The 19,451-nt window shown below is 42.0% G+C and overlaps 1 protein-coding gene across 1 annotated transcript; it reads left to right on the top strand.

The window, feature by feature from the left end:
• The first annotated feature begins 2,484 nt into the window (after positions 1 to 2,484).
• Kr-h2 (transmembrane protein 33-containing Krueppel homolog 2) lies at positions 2,485 to 18,919 on the top strand. The gene is made up of 4 exons (XM_080268019.1): positions 2,485 to 2,680; positions 5,271 to 5,520; positions 6,295 to 6,428; positions 17,397 to 18,919. Exons 1-4 carry the CDS (start codon positions 2,502 to 2,504, stop codon positions 17,614 to 17,616), a joined length of 783 nt encoding a protein of 260 aa, XP_080124145.1. The 5' UTR covers positions 2,485 to 2,501; the 3' UTR covers positions 17,617 to 18,919.
• The last annotated feature ends 532 nt before the right edge of the window (positions 18,920 to 19,451 follow it).

Here is a 19,451-nt window from a genome sequence, read left to right as displayed (position 1 = left end):
TGTTAATGGTAAAAAGACTGACTTTATCTCCTCATATGAGTTACAGTATACCATTATTTACTGAATAGTAGTTCTGACACAAGGTAAGCTAATGCAATGAACTCAACAAATACACTACATGGGTGCCGTTGTAGTTCTTATGAGTTGTTGATGTCATCCTTTTCAGCATGCTTCCTCCTCAGTCCCTAATACCTTTTCCTAACCTGCTAATACAGTTAAAATCTGTTGTCATTTGATGTTCTACTCAAACATGTAATTCAAAATATTTTAAACTTTAATTTGGTGACTAAAGTCTCTCAATTGGCAAATAATTCCTGAGCGCAAGCCATGAACCACTGCTGCCAGACAGAAAAATTTGAAGCCAAACAGTCTTGTAACAGCCAAATTTGACATATTTGGCTTGAAAAATGCCAGCCTGGCAACCATGTTATATATCCCAATCAGCTGGTACCTGGTACCGTAAACAGGATCTGATCACTCACTATTTCAGCTGCAAACGAGAAGAAAACAGGCAAGTGATAGAGATAATTGAACATGCAAATGCGGAAGATGACATTGAAGACGAAAATAGCTTGCCATTGGATACAGACTTTGAAGGTTTTGATGAAATGGTGGCAGAGGCAGAGGCCGAAGCAGTGAAGGAGGCAGTTATGGAGGAGAGGCCCACAAGGGAGGCCACAGAGTCGGGCGTTAGCCTAAATGTGTCAGCCTTGGATACCAGTTTAGTCAATCAGTGCACCTCAATTTCTGTTTATGGGTTAATTTTCAAAAGTTATGTTATTATACTAATTACAGTCAGTCCTAACCTAATGCGGTTTGCTGTAGCTTGATATTGCTCTAATGCGGCACGATTTTGCAGAAGGAAATAAACATTCTAATGTGGGCACTGTTAGCGTAATGCAGTAATTTGAACTGGACGGCCTGTGACGGGGTGTGAGTCGCACAGCCTCACAATACTTGACGTCATCACCTGCCAATCACGCTTCACCTTTATCGCCCTCCCAGCCACCCAACCAGTTAGGGCCCCTCAGCCTCCCTCCAGCCTCCTGCGTTCCCCTCTCGGCCCATTCCTACCCACACCATCCTCCTCAGCTTGCCTCGTTTTCTCCCCCTGTACCTCATCTCAGCGACATTTGTGCTTTTCTCCTCACGTAAGGTACAATAAATAAAAAAGTCCTATTGACCTAATGTATTTTTTATAACCATATTAATGCTCTTAGGAGGTTGAAATAAGGGGGTATAAAAAAAGTTTTGTACCACAATGGGGGGAAAAGTGGACTTTGGGCAGGGGAGCAGAAGGAAGTAGGGTTTTCAAGAGTCCCTGTAACACGATATTTGCCTAACGTGAGGTCGGTGCGGAAGCAAATATCCACATTAGGGGAGGACAGACTGTACTTATTACCTCTCAGCAGTAGAATAAAAGTGGAATTGGAGAAGACTCAAGCTTTTTATTGACCCCTCAGAACCGTTTAATATTTTCCCCATATCATTAAGCCTTTGTATTTGGCAAAATTGGGTTAGGAAGGTTATTTTGGCACCAATTAGTCGCCAAAATGGAGGATTTACTGGAAGTTGGAAAGCACGGATTACTTTAGGTAATGTGCACATATTATTTTACTTTGCACATAATTTCTCCATTCTGTGGTTAATAAGACAATTGTATGCATTAAACTTAGTTGTGAATTATGAAGTAAATCAGGGAAAACTTACACACTGGGCCACTCCTAGTTTATCTGCCAAATAAATCAAAACTTTCCCCAGTTCTTTGAATGTTCACATACCGGTATGTTGGCTGGTGTACTGTCGAGTACAGCACATATGTTCCAGGAAAATTAATGATGATTTTGTATGGATTTTATTCCCCAATAACCACATCCATGCGCAGTGAGCACTGATATTCTGATAGCAAAAACCACAGCCAAATCTGGGGATAAGATTAAAGTTACAGTCTTACCAAACAGCTGTTAATGTAAACAAGGTCTCCTATGTATTGTGTATGAGTTCTTACCTCATTGTATGTAATAATTCCTTTTCACAAATTATAATATTTAGCCCAAGTTTTACCTTAATTTCCACAAACCCCTGTTTTCCCACTGAGGTGAATCACATACAGTAGTGTGACAGTTCCCACTTTTTGTGTTTTCACGGATGTCAGAGATCATTCTGTTCGAGTGTCGGAGGGATATGACTTTTTTGTTGGAGGGTACTGATTGTTTAGCATGTTTAGGGCATTTTGCAGTATATTTAAAACTATGGATTTGGATGGTGATTACGATTATTTGAGTGTATACCGGTAGTCCGAGTTTCTTGTGCTCTCCACACCTTTTTTTAATTACAGTACAAGTAAAAAAATTTATTATAGGTGGCCCCATCATGAATCTGCATTTTCTTTACTGTAATTACCATATCTAGCCTGCCATGCATTATTGCATAATACTAGTATAGTATAGTGTAATATAACTGCTTGTTTATCTTTCCAGTTAGCATCATAAACCAGAGCTATGCCAGAAGAACAGAATGAACAAGAACAGCGGCAGGAGGGAAGTGATGAGAGACCAGGAGGACGGGGTATGGAGGCCCTGAAGGCACATGTGTTGGAGCACAAGGTGGACACTGCACTCTGGGCCACCCGTGCTCTTACCCTCCTGTTCTGCATATCTTACTTGATCCCCATCTTTGGGTATGTCTTCAGTGTACACTTTAAATTATACAAAAATATACTATTGTAATCACCACTACATACGGTACTGAGTGATGGATTTCTTCAGGGAAAAGTATACAAATGTTGACATACTGTTTATATACTGCTTCAGGTATCAGTACTAGATGGGTGGCAGATAATACCATTGGAGTGAAGTGTGGCTACAAGCTTAACTTGCCACACAATGATAACTTTTAGGCAGGAACCATTCAGCCTCGAGTAAATACAGTACAGGTAGTCAGACTCAAAGCTAAGATTAACATATTGTTACAGATCTTATTACACATTGTAGATTTCTTTTCCACCCAACAGCTACCATCAAATGTTGGGAAGAAATTAGCTGGTTTTGCACTTGGTTGAACTCCCAGTCCATAAAAAAAACAATATATCAGCGCTACCGTAGCCAACACCAATATGGGGATTCTGTAAGAGGAAGTGTGGTGTCATTTCTATGTGTGTATGTATACTATGAGTAAAATTGAAACAGGAATAGTTGTTTTTGGTGGACAGCCACATGATTTCTTGAGTGAACAGCTTAGCACCTTACATCCAGTGACATCCTATTTTCTCCTTGTTGCTGCTTCCAGATATTTATCACAGGAAGGGCCTTTCTTATGGAAAGGGTTTTTGAAGGCTGTAAGTAACCCCTCCAGTTCAGAAGTCTTTCATAAGCTGAATGAAATCGTCTGGAGGTGGCAGGAGTAAAATGACAGAAGATGCTCCTGGGCTCAGTGGATTAAGGCGCAGATGTAAAGGTGGTGATTGCACATGGTTGGATCATTAGGCCAGCACTTTGTTGTGTGAATGCTGGACATTGTGATAAGGGCTGTCTTGTGTGAGGTGGAGAATTATATAATGTACAGTACTCTGCAATGTTGACCGGAGCATCTGATGTTTGAGTCAGGTGCATGTACATCTACCACTCCCCATCTGGAATCAGTACTACTCAGAACTGGACACTTTAGAGGGTGTGGTAATATGTGCATTCATGTGTTCTCACATACCTGCATTCTGTTAGGGATCCTTCGTGATGTATGTACAGGTTGTCACATAACCACTGCCATTACATCACCAAATTTCCATATGCATGTCTCGCCCTACACTCTAAAAGTCTTCTGTACCTATACAATGTAAGCAGCGCTAATGGGGGATAGTTCACTTCTCTGTTGACAGAAATTGGTATGCTTTAGTGTTATGCACCAATTGCCCTTCAGTTTTGCCAGTCCAGATCAGTCAATAGATCGTTTCATTTCATTTTGTTTTGTTTATGAAGGCTCCAATATGCTTGCATGCATCGGCCTTGGTCACCTAGTGGCAGCTCTCCATGTTGCTCAATCTCTGGCAGCCTCCCCTTATCCCTGAGATCACAATGACCTCGTCCCAGGTCTTTTTCAGTCTACCTCGTGCAACCCTACCCCTAACGTTAACTCTTCTCACTTTCTGTACCCAGTTGTCATCCCCATCCTCTCCACATGCCCAAACCATCTCAATCTACCTCTTCTCATCCCAACACCATTACACTCCAGTCCCATCCTACCTCTTAACTCTTCCATAATAAACCTAGCCTGCTTGCTCCTTACATTCAAGGATACACTGCATATCCACCTAATCATTGCCATTTCTGTACGTTTGAGCCTGCAGATATTCTATTCCTTTCCTGCCCAGGTGTCACTACCATACTGCATTACACTCCAAACACATGCCGTATACAAAGATCCCTTAGCATGGAGGGAGAGCCCTCTCAGTGTCAGGAGAGGCAATAGCTCCATGAACTTCTTCCATCCACTCCTCACTCAAGCCTCAGAGCTAGCTCCAGCCCACCTCCAGCTCATAACATGTCTTCCAATTGACAGAACTCTTCCACACACTTGAGAGACTCACCAGCAAGGTCAATCCTTTCACTCCTGACAATCTCCACATGCTCTCCCCGACACACTGCACACCTGAAATCAACATTATCCTGTAGTCTACCTCTAATACCACCACAACACATATGCACCCACTTATCACAGACACTGCATAAGATGGAATTACGTCCCATGCCCTTGTGGCAAACCACACATGGCCACTCTCCCTCTTCTTTGACAGTGAATAGTCAAGTTTGTTACCTGGGCAATTTGTATGAAAGTAGGGATGGGTTGTGTTCAGTGTGCAGTCTAGGTCAACCTTGTCAACAGGTGTGGCTGCAGCTTTTACTAGAGAGCATAGACTCATATTGTGCATGTCCATTGATGTAAGTGTGGATATTTTGAATGGGTCTGTTTGCATTTTGCTATGAGTGAATTGATCATGTTCTTACTTTTTCAAGTAGTCTCTTTTTATTGTCTGGGTATGACTGAATGGTTGTGCTTATAGTGACATGGGTGTTGGGTACCATATGCTAATACAGTAAACTGTGATTTCCTCATCTAAATGATCCTTGCCTCAAAAATTGTGTGTGTGTGTGTGTGTGTGTGTGTTCAGTGATGATTTGGAGTGCTTTATTCTGTCCTATTTGGAGTGACTGCTGCAGAAACAGTAAACATATTTTGTAAGAATCACTAGATTACCGAAGGCTTTACCTCAACAGAAACCCCTACAGCAGCTACCAGAAAGTTCTGATGAGTAATGCTGCCACATCAGCCTTACGTCTTCACCAGCGCATTCCCTCAGTTCAGTTCTCCCGGGAGTTCTTTGCCCAGCTGCTGATGGAGGACTCTGCACACTACCTCCTCTACTCCATCATCTTCATGTACACCAGCCCTCTCACCATGGTCCTCGCACCAATATTCCTGTTTGCTCTCCTTCATTTTGCAAGCTATTCCTTGGGACTTCTTGATGTGAGTTGCCGGGTTTATGCCATATAAAATGTTATTTTTGCCATATACTATACTGAATATCTTGCACCTTGATGCATTCAGTATTATTCATATTGTTGCATATATTGAGCCATATTGTAATGAGTAAGCCTTTGTAGTTCTTGTGTTCACTTTAATTGTTCAAGACAGCAAGCAGTAATGCTACTACATGTAGCTTGCTGGTTGTATATAGTTAGTAACCAGGTAGTAGCAGTCTACTTATAATGGAGGAGGAGGGGTCCTTCTGTATAGCTCAGTAGGTAGAGCACACCACTAAATTGCATTACTTTGAAGACTTTTACAACTACGTAAGATATAAGCACATTGTTGGAAAGTTTATGAAAAAGCAATTGTTGATACCCAAGTGACTTTTCTCAAGATTTGCTACCATATTGCTGGTGGTGGTGGTGGGGGGGGGGGGGGAATATGTTATCTTGGAAAATGTTAAAAGTTACAGTGAACATCCACACATTGTTGAAAACATTTATAGAAGGTAATAGGTGTACTAAGTGGCGTTTCTCAAAATTTGCTACTACAGTCTATTGCTGATAAAAACCCAGACTTTGACAAATGGAGCACAGTAACTGGGTTGTATCAGAAATTAAGTTTGTTTGCTTGAACATGTTCCACTTATTTGAGTATGAACACCTATAACCTACCTGCCAGCTGTTTATGAATTTAGCTAAGCAAAGGATTTTTTTTTTTTTTTTTTCCCCATCATGAAGCTGAACTGTGAGTATTCCTTTCTGGTTACAGGTAGCTGGACAAAATAATGCTCTTGGTTCAAGGTTCCTGATATCTCTTGTGGAGTACCAGCACAGAAACATCCTGCGTGCAGCTGCGTTTGTGGAGATCTTCCTCATGCCACTGACTGTGGTATCTCTTTTCCTGTAAGTGATAAAGTTTGATTCACTCTTTCTGTAAGTGACATAGTTTTTAATTACAGTTCTTACACCGCTTCTTTTATCCAGGGATTACTTTTTTCTTTGTAACTTGCTTTATTCATTCTTCATCATGATTTCCACCATAAAATTAGGTGGTTAGGATCCATAAACAAGGAGGAGAGCACAACAGTAGAGCTATCTCAGTTTACATGCACTCCAATTTTATTATTATTTTTTTAATTATAATTTTTTATGACATGTCCCCTTTTTTTTTGATAAGGGCTAAGGCGTTACCCCTGGGTAGAGGAGTCTGGTTTTGGACCGTGTAGCACATTATGACCGGATGTCTTTCCTGATGTCTACCAATGACCAGTTGGTGGACTCCAAACTCTGACCCTTCAGTCAGACCTCTCTAACTCACTGAGCCGCGACTACTACAGCCAGCTAGGTGACAGGAGATTGCTACGGTACTCTCCTGGCTAGGCAGTTTACCCAGGTGCGGCGCAAACTCATGACTCTTTGTTCTCAAGTCAGGCACTCTCAACAAACTAGTCTCCTCTGTACAGTGTCATACACTACATTGTATCTTTTCAAATCATGCACATTCGGCATAGATTTAAGTCAACTGGAATTACAGATGACATGTGCCCTGCTAGTTGGATAAGCCCACACAACATAACACACGTGTAATGGAGCACTGCTCAGCACATGCCACACTAGGATGCAGACACAACATCACCAGAGTAGAGAACCTATGGGACAACTCAAAGAGGTAGTTACATACCAACAGTTGACAGGTCCACTGGGTCAGGCGTGACTGGGGTTCACCAACAACAACTGTATATGAGTGGGGAGGGTATGAGTTGGAGAGAAGGGAGCCTGGGGAGGAGGACAGATTTAATTAACTTTATCATCATCATCCAGACCTCCTTTCCCACCCTAGGGCAGGGTGAGGAGTAGCTATGTCCAGACAGCCCTAATTTGCCCAGTCCAATGGGCCACGCTTCCAGCCACTCATCATTCAAGGCCCCGGAATCCTGGCTCTGTCAGATACACCAAAAACATTCACCATGTTCTGTAGCTTCACATAAATGTATCCGACTGAGTCAGTCCGGACGCTGCCACGTAAAAGAGGGGTGCCAAATCCCTGATTATGCACTTCTCACAACATTCATCCAGCCAGCTCGATCTCTTTTCAGTTCCCTAGCCTTACCAACTTCCAAACCTCTCTTCCTCACACACTCATCCACCATATCTCTCCACCTTCTTCTTGGCCTACCTCGCCTCCTCCCTCCTTCAAATTTGCTCAGATATACCTTTTTCACCACTGTATTGTTATCCATTCTCTCCACATGTCCTATCCACCCTCTGTACTCCACATACATTCCTCAGTAGTCCTGTCTCCACTGCTCTCACTCTTGACTTTTCATTTTCATGCCACACCATAGTCTCACATCCGTATGTTAAAGTTGTCACTAACGCTCTGTCATGTAAACCTCATGGAGCTGCAACACTCAAGCCTCTGTTCCTTATCAAGGCCTTCATTGCACCAGCTACTTTTCTTCCTTGTGTCACACTACTTTCAACTTATTTTGCACATTTTCTCCTCTTTTCTATCACTGTTTCCAGGTATTTGAACTCTCTCACTAGTTCCAGTCTTTCTCCGTTAACCGTAACGTTGCACTGTGAGTCACCTTCTCAGTAACCATCACTTTACTCTTTACATTTGCTTCTAAGGCATGACAATCACAGATATCAGCAAAACTCTGCACTAGCCTACCAAGCTCTTGTCTGGTACTTGCAAGCAGTACTGCATCATCAGAATACAGCAAATTTGAGATATTCCATCCATCACCATTCATTACCAACACCATCCCTTTCTCCATTACTCATGTTTTTACCTGTCATCACCCCATCCATATATATATTGAATGACCGTGGGGCCATCACACAACCTTTTTGCACGCCCATACCGGTCGTGAACCATTCACTTAGATGCCCATTAACCCTTACGCATGCTTCACTACCATTATAAAAACTCTTGATGGCACCTAGCACCTAACCATCTACACCGTACATGCGCAAAACTTTCCACACTCCTTCTCTGTCCACTTTGTTGTATGCTTTTTCCAGGTCCTTGAATGCCATAAACACCTTATGGTCCTTCTCACACGCCTTCTCAGGTATCTGTCTCACTGCAAATATTTGATCCACACAGCCTCTGCCACTCCTAAAGCCACCCTGTTCATCATTCACTAGGACTTCTGATACCTCTCTTACCCTTTGTATAATAATTCTTCCATATTCCTTTCCTACCACAATAAACTTATGCCACGATAATTCTTGCACTCACTTTGCTCACCTTTATTTTTGGACTGCGGTACAATCACAGTCTTTTTCCACTCTGCAGGCACAGTTTCACTCATCCAGGTCTTCTTACATATCTCCAACAAGCACTTCATTCCACTCTTTCCACTACACTTAAGCATCTCCACATACACCTCATCAACCCCAGTTGCTTTCCCATGTTTCTGCTGCTTCACAGCACTCTTCACCTGTGCGAGTGTAACTTTACCGCTGGTGATAATAATGTCCAAAGCTGCATCATATATATATATATATATATCATCAGCTGTTTGAGTCCACTACAGGACTGGCCTATCCTGACCGAAGTGGGGACAATACAGCCAATGTATCTCTACCAAGTGGCTTAGGCTCTCTGGTAGAGATTGTATGTAGGGTGAGAAGTGCTTGTAAGTGTAATTGTATTGGTGGAGTGGCTTTGGATGTGTGTGTAGTCTGTGAACCAAGTGTAATCGGCCCACGCAAGCTCTCTGGGTGCAAGCATACTTTATAGTATGCGACACTGGTTCAACCACATCACCCCTTGTGTCCACCAATGCAGTACATGGCCAGAAGAACGCTCCCAAAGTTTATTATATATTTATATATGTATAAAGTATATCTTTCATTTGTTTTTGAAGGCCTCAATGTGCTTGCATGCATCGGCCATGATCACCTAATGGCGGCTCTTCATGCTACTCAGTCTCTGGCAACTTCCTTATTTAGTCCCTTATCCCAGAGGTCACACTCAGTGACCTCGTCCCAGGTCTTCTTCGGTTTACCTCTCACAACCCTACCACTAACATTGACACTTCTCACTTTCTGCGCCCAATCATCATCTCCCATCCTCTCCCTATGCTGAAAGCATCTCAATCTGCCTCTCTTCATCACAGCACCAATACACTCCAGTCGCATCTTATCCCTCAACTCTTCCATCGTAAACCTAGCACCCCCCCCCCCAGGCTTTGCACTCAGGAACACACTGCACGTCCACCTAATCATTGCCATTTTTGTACATTTAAGCCTATGAATATCCTCTTCCTTTACTGCCCAAGTCTCACTAGTCACCACCATACAGCATTGCACTCCTAACACACTGCATACAAAGATCCCTTAGCACGGAGGAAGAGCTCTCGATGTCAGGAGAGGCAACATCTCCTTGAACTTCTTCCAACCACTCCTCACTCTAGCCACAGAGCTAGCTCCAGCCCCGCCTCCAGCACATAACATGTCTCCCAAATAACGAAACTTCCACACATCCAAGAAACTCGCCAGCAAGTTCAGTCCTTTCACACCTGACAATCTCCACCTGCTCTCAACACACTGCACACATGAAATCAGCATTATCTCGCAGTCTACCTCTGATATCACTACAGCTCTTTTGCGCCCACTTCTCACAGACACTGCACAGGATGGAATTACTTCCCACACCCTTGTGGCAGAACACACATGGCTACTCTCCCTTGTCTTTGACAGTACAGCCACCAGCCCAAAACTGACCCCTTGTGAACACCAACATTCACTCATCACTCAAATCTCCATTCACCTTTACCTGGGCGCCAGCACCCATGTACATGGCCACTCCACGATCCCAAGCTTTCTCATTGCCCACTTCACCACCTCTCAAGAGATTCTGTCAAAGGCCTTCTTCAAATCAAGAAAAACAAAGTACAGTTCCCATTTCTTTTCTATATATTTTTCCTGATGCTGTCGAACAATGAATATGGCATCAGAGATCCCTATGCCTGGCATAAACCCAAACTACATCTCATCAGTATTCACTCCATCTCTAATCATACCATCTAGAACTTTCTCCATAACCTTCATCAGCTGGTCTGAAAGTTTTATGCCTTTATAATTTCCCTTTTCCAGGGCATCACCCTTCCTCTTATACACATTTACAATTACACTCTTCAGCCAGTCATCTGGGACAACACACTCATATATAATCATATCAGATCAGTGACTAACCTCACTCCTATATCTCCTGAAGCGTTCCACATTTCAACAGTCAACCCAGACACACCTGCTGCCTTCCCCACCTGCATTCTACCTATTGCCTTGCTCACAGCAGTATATATATACTGTATATATATATACAGGATATATATACAGTCGGCGCAATGGAAGTCTGGACCCTCTAATTTGCACCATATATTTGGTAGGGTCCAAGAAATATTGTACGAAAATTCCTGTAGGCGGCGGATTTTTTTTCTGGTGGCTTCTAGCAACTTTACAGGCTTAACACCACATGCTGTGAGCTTATGAGCTCAGTGCCTGCCTGACTTTGGGTGGGAAAGCACGTCATATTTTCTTGTCCTGCCTGGCCCTTGTTAATTTCAAAGCTCTCGTTTTCACACCCTCCTCTGTCTTAGTGAATCATTGGAGATGGGTCCCAAGCCACTAACTGATGTAGAAAAAGCCTGAATTTTAACTATGAGAGAGGAAAATGTAAAAGTTAAGGATATTTGTATTCGAACTGGGTGAGGAAAATCTACCGTTATGGCACTCCTTGCTGCTGCCCGCCATCTGCCAAAAAACACAATTCCCCAACATAAAGACAGGCTAGGACCTAAAAAGAAGACATCACCAACTACAGACAGGTTACTGAAGCAAGCTGTGATAAAAGACCCATGTTTGACTGCTAGACAGCTGAAAGATATGTACCCAGAATTGCTGAAAGATGTGTCTGAAAAAACCATACAGCATCAGCTTCGGAAAGACTTCAAGATCCCCGGCCATACTGCTGCACTGAAGCCTCTCCTTAATTTTTACATTTTCCTCTCTCATAGTTAAAATTCGGGCTTTTTCCACATCAGTTAGTGGCTGGGACCCATCTCCAATGATTCACTAAGGCAGAGGAGGGGGTGAAAACGAGAGCTTTGAAATTAACAAGGGCCAGGCAGGACAAGAAAATCCTGATGTGCTTTTCCATCAAAAGTCAGGCAGGTACTGAGCTCATAAACTCACAGCATGTGGTGTTAAGCCTGTAAAGTTGCTAGAAGCCACCAGAAAAAAAATCCACTGACTACAGGAATTTTCCTACAATATTTCTTGGATCCTACCAAATATATGGCGTGAAATAGAGGGTCCAGATTTCCATTGCGCCGACTGTATATATATATATATATATATATACTGTATATGGGTTTTCCCGAATGCATCTTGTCGTTATAGCAGGGACGACCTTATATATGTATACAGGTATATATATATATATATATATACACACACTCACACTATAGTGTATATATATATATATACACAGTATATTATACTGGTGGTTTTGCTTCTTTAACCCCTACACCGCGGGCTTGTTTACCAATGACTTGCGTGTGCCGCGGGGTTATTTGGGCTCCAACAGACTCTCAAAAAATATTTGCCAAAAATCAGTTATTAGTCCTAGAATAATAAAATTACATATGCTTCCCTGGGGGTAGGGGGGTTTTCAAGAATACTCCCCCAGTATCCCTGCTTGTCGTAAAAGGCGACTAAAAGGGTTGGCGGAGGGTTAGTGCCCCTCCCCGGAAAACAACTAACTAAAAAAACAAACAAGAAGCCTCGGACAAGGACTGACCAAACGTTGATGACCCAGGACCGGACAAAGGACTTGGTAATGTGTACATGGAATGTAAGAGGAGCGAATGATGAGGTGAAAGAGAGAGAGATTGTCCAGGTGCTTGAGGATGCGAAAGTGGATGTATGTGGAATAACTGAGACAAAATGGAGAGGAGAAAGTGTGAGAGAATGGGAGTATGGATGGGGTATATGTGCAGGAGTAGATGAGAATGAGAGGGCAAAGGAAGGAGTGTGTATAGTTGTGAGTAAAAGATGGAAGAAGAGCATAAGACAGTATGGATCAGTTGGGTCAAGGATTGTGTGGGTAAAGTTGAAAGTTGGAATACAAATGTGGGCGATTGTGTGTGTGTATGCGCCAACGCAAGATCGTGCTAGAAGAGTGAGAGAAGAGTTCTGGACAAATGTGGAAGTGTGCATGGAAAAGTTTGGAAGGAATGAGAGAGTGTTTTTGATTGGTGATATGAATGGTAAAGTTGGTAATGTGAAGGTGGATGGAATAGTTGGTGAGTGGGGTGTGCCTGCTGAGATAGATGAGAATGGGAGTGCGTTAGTGGACATTTGTGCTGGGAGGGGTTGGTAATAGCCAATACCCTCTTCAGGCATAAAATGATCCACAGGTATACATGGCGAGTGATGAGAAGGGTGGGTGGTGAACTGAATGAAAGGAAGGCAATGATTGATTATGTGTGTGTGGATGAAAGGATGCGAAGATGTGTAAAGGATGCAAGAGTGTATAGAGGGGGGGGAGTGGACTTTCTGACCACTACTTGGTGGTGGCCAGAATTAGGATGCAAGTAAGATGGAGGAATAGAAGAAGGGAAAGACGAGAGGAAGGAGTAGTTGCAAGGAGAGTGGAAAGGTTACAAGAGGATGAGAAAAAGGCAGAGTATAAGAGAGAAGTGGAGGAACGATTGGGCAAATATGAATTGGAGCAGATGGGAGACGTGGAAGGTGTGTGTAAGATATTTACAGAAGAAATATGTGCAGCATGTGATGTGGTGTGTGGAAGGAAGAGAAGACGGAGGGGGTGCAAGGAACAGCGTGGTGGACTGAAGAGGTGAAACAGGCTGTGGCACAAAAGAAGAAAGCATACAATGAATGGATGAGAAATAGGGGCGTGGAAGAAGTTGAGAGGTGGAAGAGAGAGTTATATGTGGAAAGGAAGAGAGAGGTGAAAAGATTAGTAAGAGAGAGTAAGAAGAGAGTGGATGAGGAATTTGGAAGGAATTTGAGTGTAAAGTGGAGGGACTGTAAGAAAATGTTCTGGAGAGAAGTGAAAAGAGTAAGACAGGGTGGAAGTGAAGTTAGCAGGGGAGTGAAAGATAAACATGGTAGATTACTAGTGGAGAAGGGAGAAAAAGTGAGCAGATGGAGAGAACACTTTAAGGAATTGTTGAACGTAGAGGATGGAAGTAATGCGAGTATAAGTGGCTGGGGAATGGCTGGGAGAAGGAGGGAGGTGAGAAGACAGGAAGAAATCAGTAGGATAGAGGTTGTGGAAGCAATGAAGAAAGTTAAATCGGGGAAAGCCCCAGGAATTGATGGAGTGTGTGGTGAGATGCTGAAGCATGGGGGAGAGATAGTAGTAGAATGGATGTGGAAGATGTGCAGATTGGCCTGGGAGGAAGGTAGAGTCCCGGAGGATTGGAAGTCAGGTATAATTATTCCCTTGTACAAAGGAAAAGGGGAAAAAGAAGTGTGTGGTAATCATAGGGGCATTTGTCTTCTTAGTATAATAGGAAAAGTGTATGGTAGGATACTTATAGACAGAGTTAGAGAAAGAACAGAGAAATTAGTTGGAGAAGAACAGGGAGGCTTTAGGAAGGGAAGAGGTTGTGTAGATCAGATATTCATTCTTAGATCTTTAGTGGAAAAGTTTCTAGAGAAGGGAAAGAAGTTGTATGCGGCTTTCATGGATTTGGAGAAAGCATATGACAGGGTGGATAGACAAGGATTGTGGAAAGTGTTAAGAATATATGGAGTAGGTGGGAAGTTGTTGAATGCTGTGAAGAGTATGTACGATGGTGCGAAGGCTGCAGTGCGTGTGGATGGTGAACTAAGTGAATTTTTCTCTTTGAAAGTTGGTTTGAAACAGGGATGTGTCATGTCTCCATGGTTGTTCAATCTGTACATGGATGGGGTAATAAAAGAGGTACAAGGTAGGGTAGTGGATGTTGGAGTGGCCCTGGTGAGAGAGGATAGTGTTTGGAAACTCCCTGTACTGTTGTTTGCAGATGATACTGTGTTGTTGAGTGAAGACGAAGGGGAGCTGCAAGGCTTGGTGGATGAGTTTGAGAGAGTGTGTAAGAAACGGAACCTAAAGGTGAATGTAGGGAAGAGTAAAGTGATGGTCTTTGAGAGAGGTGAAGTCAGTGAATGTATAGCGAGGTTGGATGGTGAGGAATTGGAAAATGTGAGTACGTTTAAGTATTTGGGTAGTGTGATGAGTAAGGATGGAGGTTTGGAGGGTGAAGTGCTTGAAAGGGTACAGCAGGGAAGAAAGGTTGCTGGTTCCTTGAAAGCAGTGATAAGAAACAGGGAAGTGAGCATGGAAGTAAAAAAGTTACTACATGACAGTATTGTGATACCAACTCTAACGTACGGAAGTGAAGCTTGGACATTGTTGGAAGGACACAAGTCAAGAGTGAGAGCAGTGGAAATGAGTTATTTAAGAGGAGCCTGTGGAGTCACGTGGAGAGACAGGCTGACGAATGAGGATATAAAGGAGCGTTGTGGTGTTGATGTGGATGTGATAGGAAGCGTTGTGAGGAACACACTGAGGTGGTTTGGCCATGTGGAGAGGATGGAGGGTGAAAGACTGACGAAGAGAGTGTATGTGAGTGAGGTGGAGGGTGGAAGAGGGAGGGGGAGACCGAGGATGAGATGGAGGGATGGGGTGGAGAGGTATATGAGAGAGGGGGGTGTGAGTTGGGAGCAGGGAAGTGAAATGGCGGGGGACAGGGCGACTTGGAGGCGATTTGTTTGTGGCCACCCCAAACGGGATTGAGGCGTCTGGCAATAGATAGATAGATAGACATATGCTTATGGCACATACCTTCAGCTTTCTCCTGGAATGATTGTTGAGCCTTCGTCGGTTACCGTAGGACTTGTGGAGACCTCTGAAGTAGGGTAACGAAGTCTCCACTTTACACTTCCCGACAACCCGTAATATGATTACCACAGCCAGATACAAACACTATAAACACTATTCTACAATTTTCAAGTAGTTTGGGATCCATACTAAAAAAAAAAAAAACACTGTGAAAGCAATGGAAATTACGAGCGCGTCTGATCGTCGCACTGGCACTAGTTTGCTCATGGTAGCCTGTCATTTATTATTCATAAAACCCCTCACACTTTATATTTCTATTACTATATAACACTTATATATATCTACAGTCTTTATCCATAAGTTTCCTTCAGTAGTATTAGTTTATTGTCACTGTAGGGATTCAATTTCTTTCAGTAAAATACGTAGCATTCACTTTCTCGTCCTGTATACTGGCATTGAGAGTGAATGTCACTTTCATCTTCACTCTCATAACTCATAGCATTCAGACATGCTAGAGTGAAACTTTCACTTTCATTACTCCTAGGGTATATACTCGTAATCTTATAATACTACTCATTTACATTTCTATTTACGTTCTCTATTTTATTTACGTTATTTACATTTCTATTTTATTTACACTGTGTTGTGCACTGTCACTTGAAATAACTTATAAAACTATTTTCCATTGTTCACGTATATTTACATTCATTACTTTCACTTGCTGTTTACACATTATTTACACATTATTTACAATTCCACTTGCACTGTTTTACTCAATAGAAAGATCATAGTCACTCTTTTATCAATTGTCAGCCCTTTACCTCTTTCCACACGAGGTTTAGTAGGGGGTAAAGGTCACAGAGCCATTTGCATGGGGGTGAAAAAAAGGCCTTGAAGTCAGCAAGATGAAACGTACGTCCTCTCACTTCGGAAGATGAGAGTACACTGATAACGCAGGGGCAGCCTAGAGGCCTGCTTTAGGGGTTATTCAGAGTTACCAATATTACTTCTTGAAACAGCTAAGTCTAGCACTGATATGATTGGCAGGAAATCTAGACAATACATTATAAATCTGGTAGTTCCAGGTGAATGTAAATATTCTCCCTTCCCTCCTTACATGTATATTTATTACGAAAATAGATTAGAGGCCTACTTAGGAGATATATAATCAGAGCTACCAATGTTAAATCTTGAAACAGCTTTGTGTAGCACTGATATGATTGGCAGGAAATCTAGACAATACATTATAAATTAGGTAGTTCCAGGTGAATGTAAATATCACTTAGGCCTCTCCCTTCTCTCCTTACATGTATATTTATTACGAAAATAGATTATACGGCATATTTCAAGGGGAAAAAAACAGCGAAAATTAGCGAACGAGTGCACGTGAGGTGTTGTCAGGTGATAATTAGCCAATTCCAGGTGTATGGCACTCTCACTTACCTGATTTCTTACTTGTATATATTATTTGGTATAAGAATACGACATAGGGCTTATTTCAATGGATGAAATCAGTGAAAAATTCCAGGGAAGATTTACTTAGCGTAGCATGGCCGGGCAGGCGAGAGCATAGGGTAATGGAGGGGGGGTAGGGAGGGGAGTCAAGAACGGGGAGAAATGGCTAAATTGTCAACAATGGATGGGAGTACAGATGAGATTAGGAGTGCTGACTAGTGTTGGACATTGTCAGTACTGATAGATGATACAAGCCCCCACTGGAAAGCCCGGGTGAATTCAAAATAACACAGAATCACAAAAGCGACGCCCCGCGGTATGATCCCTTGCTCCCAAGCGTCACGAAAGTGACGCCCCGCGGTTAAGGGGTTAAATTGAGAATATCTGTAGTTCTTTCCAGCTCTTTGTGATGATTTCATTGCAGGCTTAAAGTTGCAAAAGTTGCTGCGATATATGCTGTAACCTTTGACTGGAGCTGTATGCAGACATCTTGAACTTGCATTTCATGTGAAAGTGATTAACCTGAATTTATATCTTATTTACAGTGGACGTGGGAGTCTGATTACTCCATTTGCCTACTACCGGTTCCTGACTTTGCGGTACTCGTCACGTCGCAACCCTTACAACCGCAACATGTTCCACGAGCTGCGTGTCACTTGTGAATACCTAGCCAATAAGCCTGGTACGCCAGCTTTCCTTCGCAATGCCATCTTCCGTGCTATTGCCTTTGTGTCGGGACTAGCCCCAGCAGTGGTTGTTCAGTAGCCTTGTTCTTGTCCTTACAAACCCAAGGACAGTACAGTATAAATATAGCATGGCAGTCCTGTAGGATAAGAGATGAGACAGCCAACATTGATTCTTGGTGTCTGAATTGGTGAAGTGTGCTATGTATTTGCATGTTAATGATCTGATTAAGCCCCAGGGATCCAACTAGATATTGTCATCAGATACATATCACACTTCCAGTTGGATGTATTTAGAATCAGAATGGCTAAGTCTGCCAGTTTCTTATGCAGCAGGGTCTCAGGTGTAGCTTAGAGGGTGGGTGGCATTTTGTGGGTATAGCTGTGTATGAGACCAGAAGTTGACAAAATGTTTCATACAGTGTGTTCTGAGCTTTTTTAAGGATAAGATTTCTGAAGAGAGGAGTAGAAGTTGGGTCGCACAGTACATTAATGTCTGACCGTTGCATTTTTCTAAGTATATTTTCTGGATGAAGAGGCATTTACAAAGGAATATATTTTGGTCTTGAGGTAGTGGAAGGCTTTATACTATAGCTACTCATTTTGTTGCATAGCATTCATTGTTTATAGGGCTTCTTTAAGAGGTTAAAAGGAGTATATAATTTCAGTTTATAAAGTAAATTTTATGCAGCATTGTAGTGATCTTGATGACATGTAAAAAAAATATATCTATCTAAATCCCAAGAGAAAAGGAGGTTAGAACATGGCATTTGATGTTTACATTATGTGGAAATAACATATCTGGCTGTTAACCACTTCACAACTACTAGTATCGTATTCTTGCAGCTGTCAGGTGATGTTATTTAGGTTAGGGAAGGCATCTTGTAGTGATACGTGGATGGGAGATTGTTGTGAATCCTTTCCCTTTGAGGTTGTCCCTAAACTGAGTAAAATAATCCAGCAGTAGCAAGAACAAAATTAATAATACATGAGCATAGTGAAGGGGTGTAATAGCTTGTTAATAAGATACCATTTGTTAAAAATGGTAAGAGACAATACCCATCAGCAATGTATACCATAAAATTTATTTATTTACCCCATCAGTCTGGTGATATTTCTTTTAGAATAGTCTTGTTAATTACAGACGTTTTATTAAGCATAAGAGATTTTTTGGGATTAGAGGGGTTACTTACAGCCTTCATTAGGTCCTTCACTTTGTGAGGTCTGTCCTGAGTTTAATAAAAGCATCTGGAAATAGAATAAATTTGAAAACATTGGAATGAAAGGGTTAAAAACAAGTGTGCATGTATTGTATTGAATGTATGAGTATTTTTAGTACTCTGATACTTTTTTAAGACCATAAACCCTCATGTTCATTCCATACAGTAGAGAAAAACCTTTTGTCTTGAGTGATGTGTTTTATACATACAGTATTTATATTCTTAGTTTCCTAAATACACAGTCTCTGTTAACTGGATTCATATGGCAAAAATGCATGTACAACTGATAGTCAGCTTTTTATGAACATCTGAATCCTGTATTGGCATATTTGGCTATCTGTTATTGTTTAGGCTCAGTTTTGGCAAGTTAAATGAAACCGAAAATTTTGCTCAAAAGGTTGCCTCTTTTTGTCACTATGTGGGCTAAACCCTTTGAATTCATTGATATACAGTATGTACTTTAAATCCTGCTCTACAACTTCAATGAGTTTTATATATATATATATATATATATATATATATATATATATAGCATCGCAGCAGCAGCCGTTTGAGTATCCACTGCAGGACCGGCCTATCTTGACATAAGTCAGGACGATACAACCAATGTATCTCTACCAAGTGGCTTAGGCTGTCTGGTAGAGATTGTATGTAGGGTGAGAAGTGCTTGTAAGTGTACTTATAGTGTTGGAGTGGC

The sequence above is a fragment of the Coenobita brevimanus genome, chromosome 26 (assembly GCF_032717465.1).
Source record: "Coenobita brevimanus isolate Jiangsu-jjx chromosome 26, ASM3271746v2, whole genome shotgun sequence".
NCBI lineage: Eukaryota > Metazoa > Arthropoda > Malacostraca > Decapoda > Coenobitidae > Coenobita > Coenobita brevimanus.
The sequence above is the reverse complement of the archived record's forward strand: the minus strand, read 5'-3'. Positions and strand labels throughout refer to the sequence as shown.

What these genes read in the sequence shown, in the direction of transcription:
- Kr-h2 (XM_080268019.1), top strand. Translation starts at nt 2,502, where the DNA reads ATGCCAGAAGAACAGAATGAACAAGAACAGCGGCAGGAGGGAAGTGAT. An exon ending in TACTTGATCCCCATCTTTGG is followed by an intron (nt 2,681 to 5,270) that starts GTATGTCTTCAG and finishes TTACCTCAACAG; the next exon opens with AAACCCCTACAGCAGCTACC. An exon ending in ATTCCTTGGGACTTCTTGAT is followed by an intron (nt 5,521 to 6,294) that starts GTGAGTTGCCGG and finishes TTCTGGTTACAG; the next exon opens with GTAGCTGGACAAAATAATGC.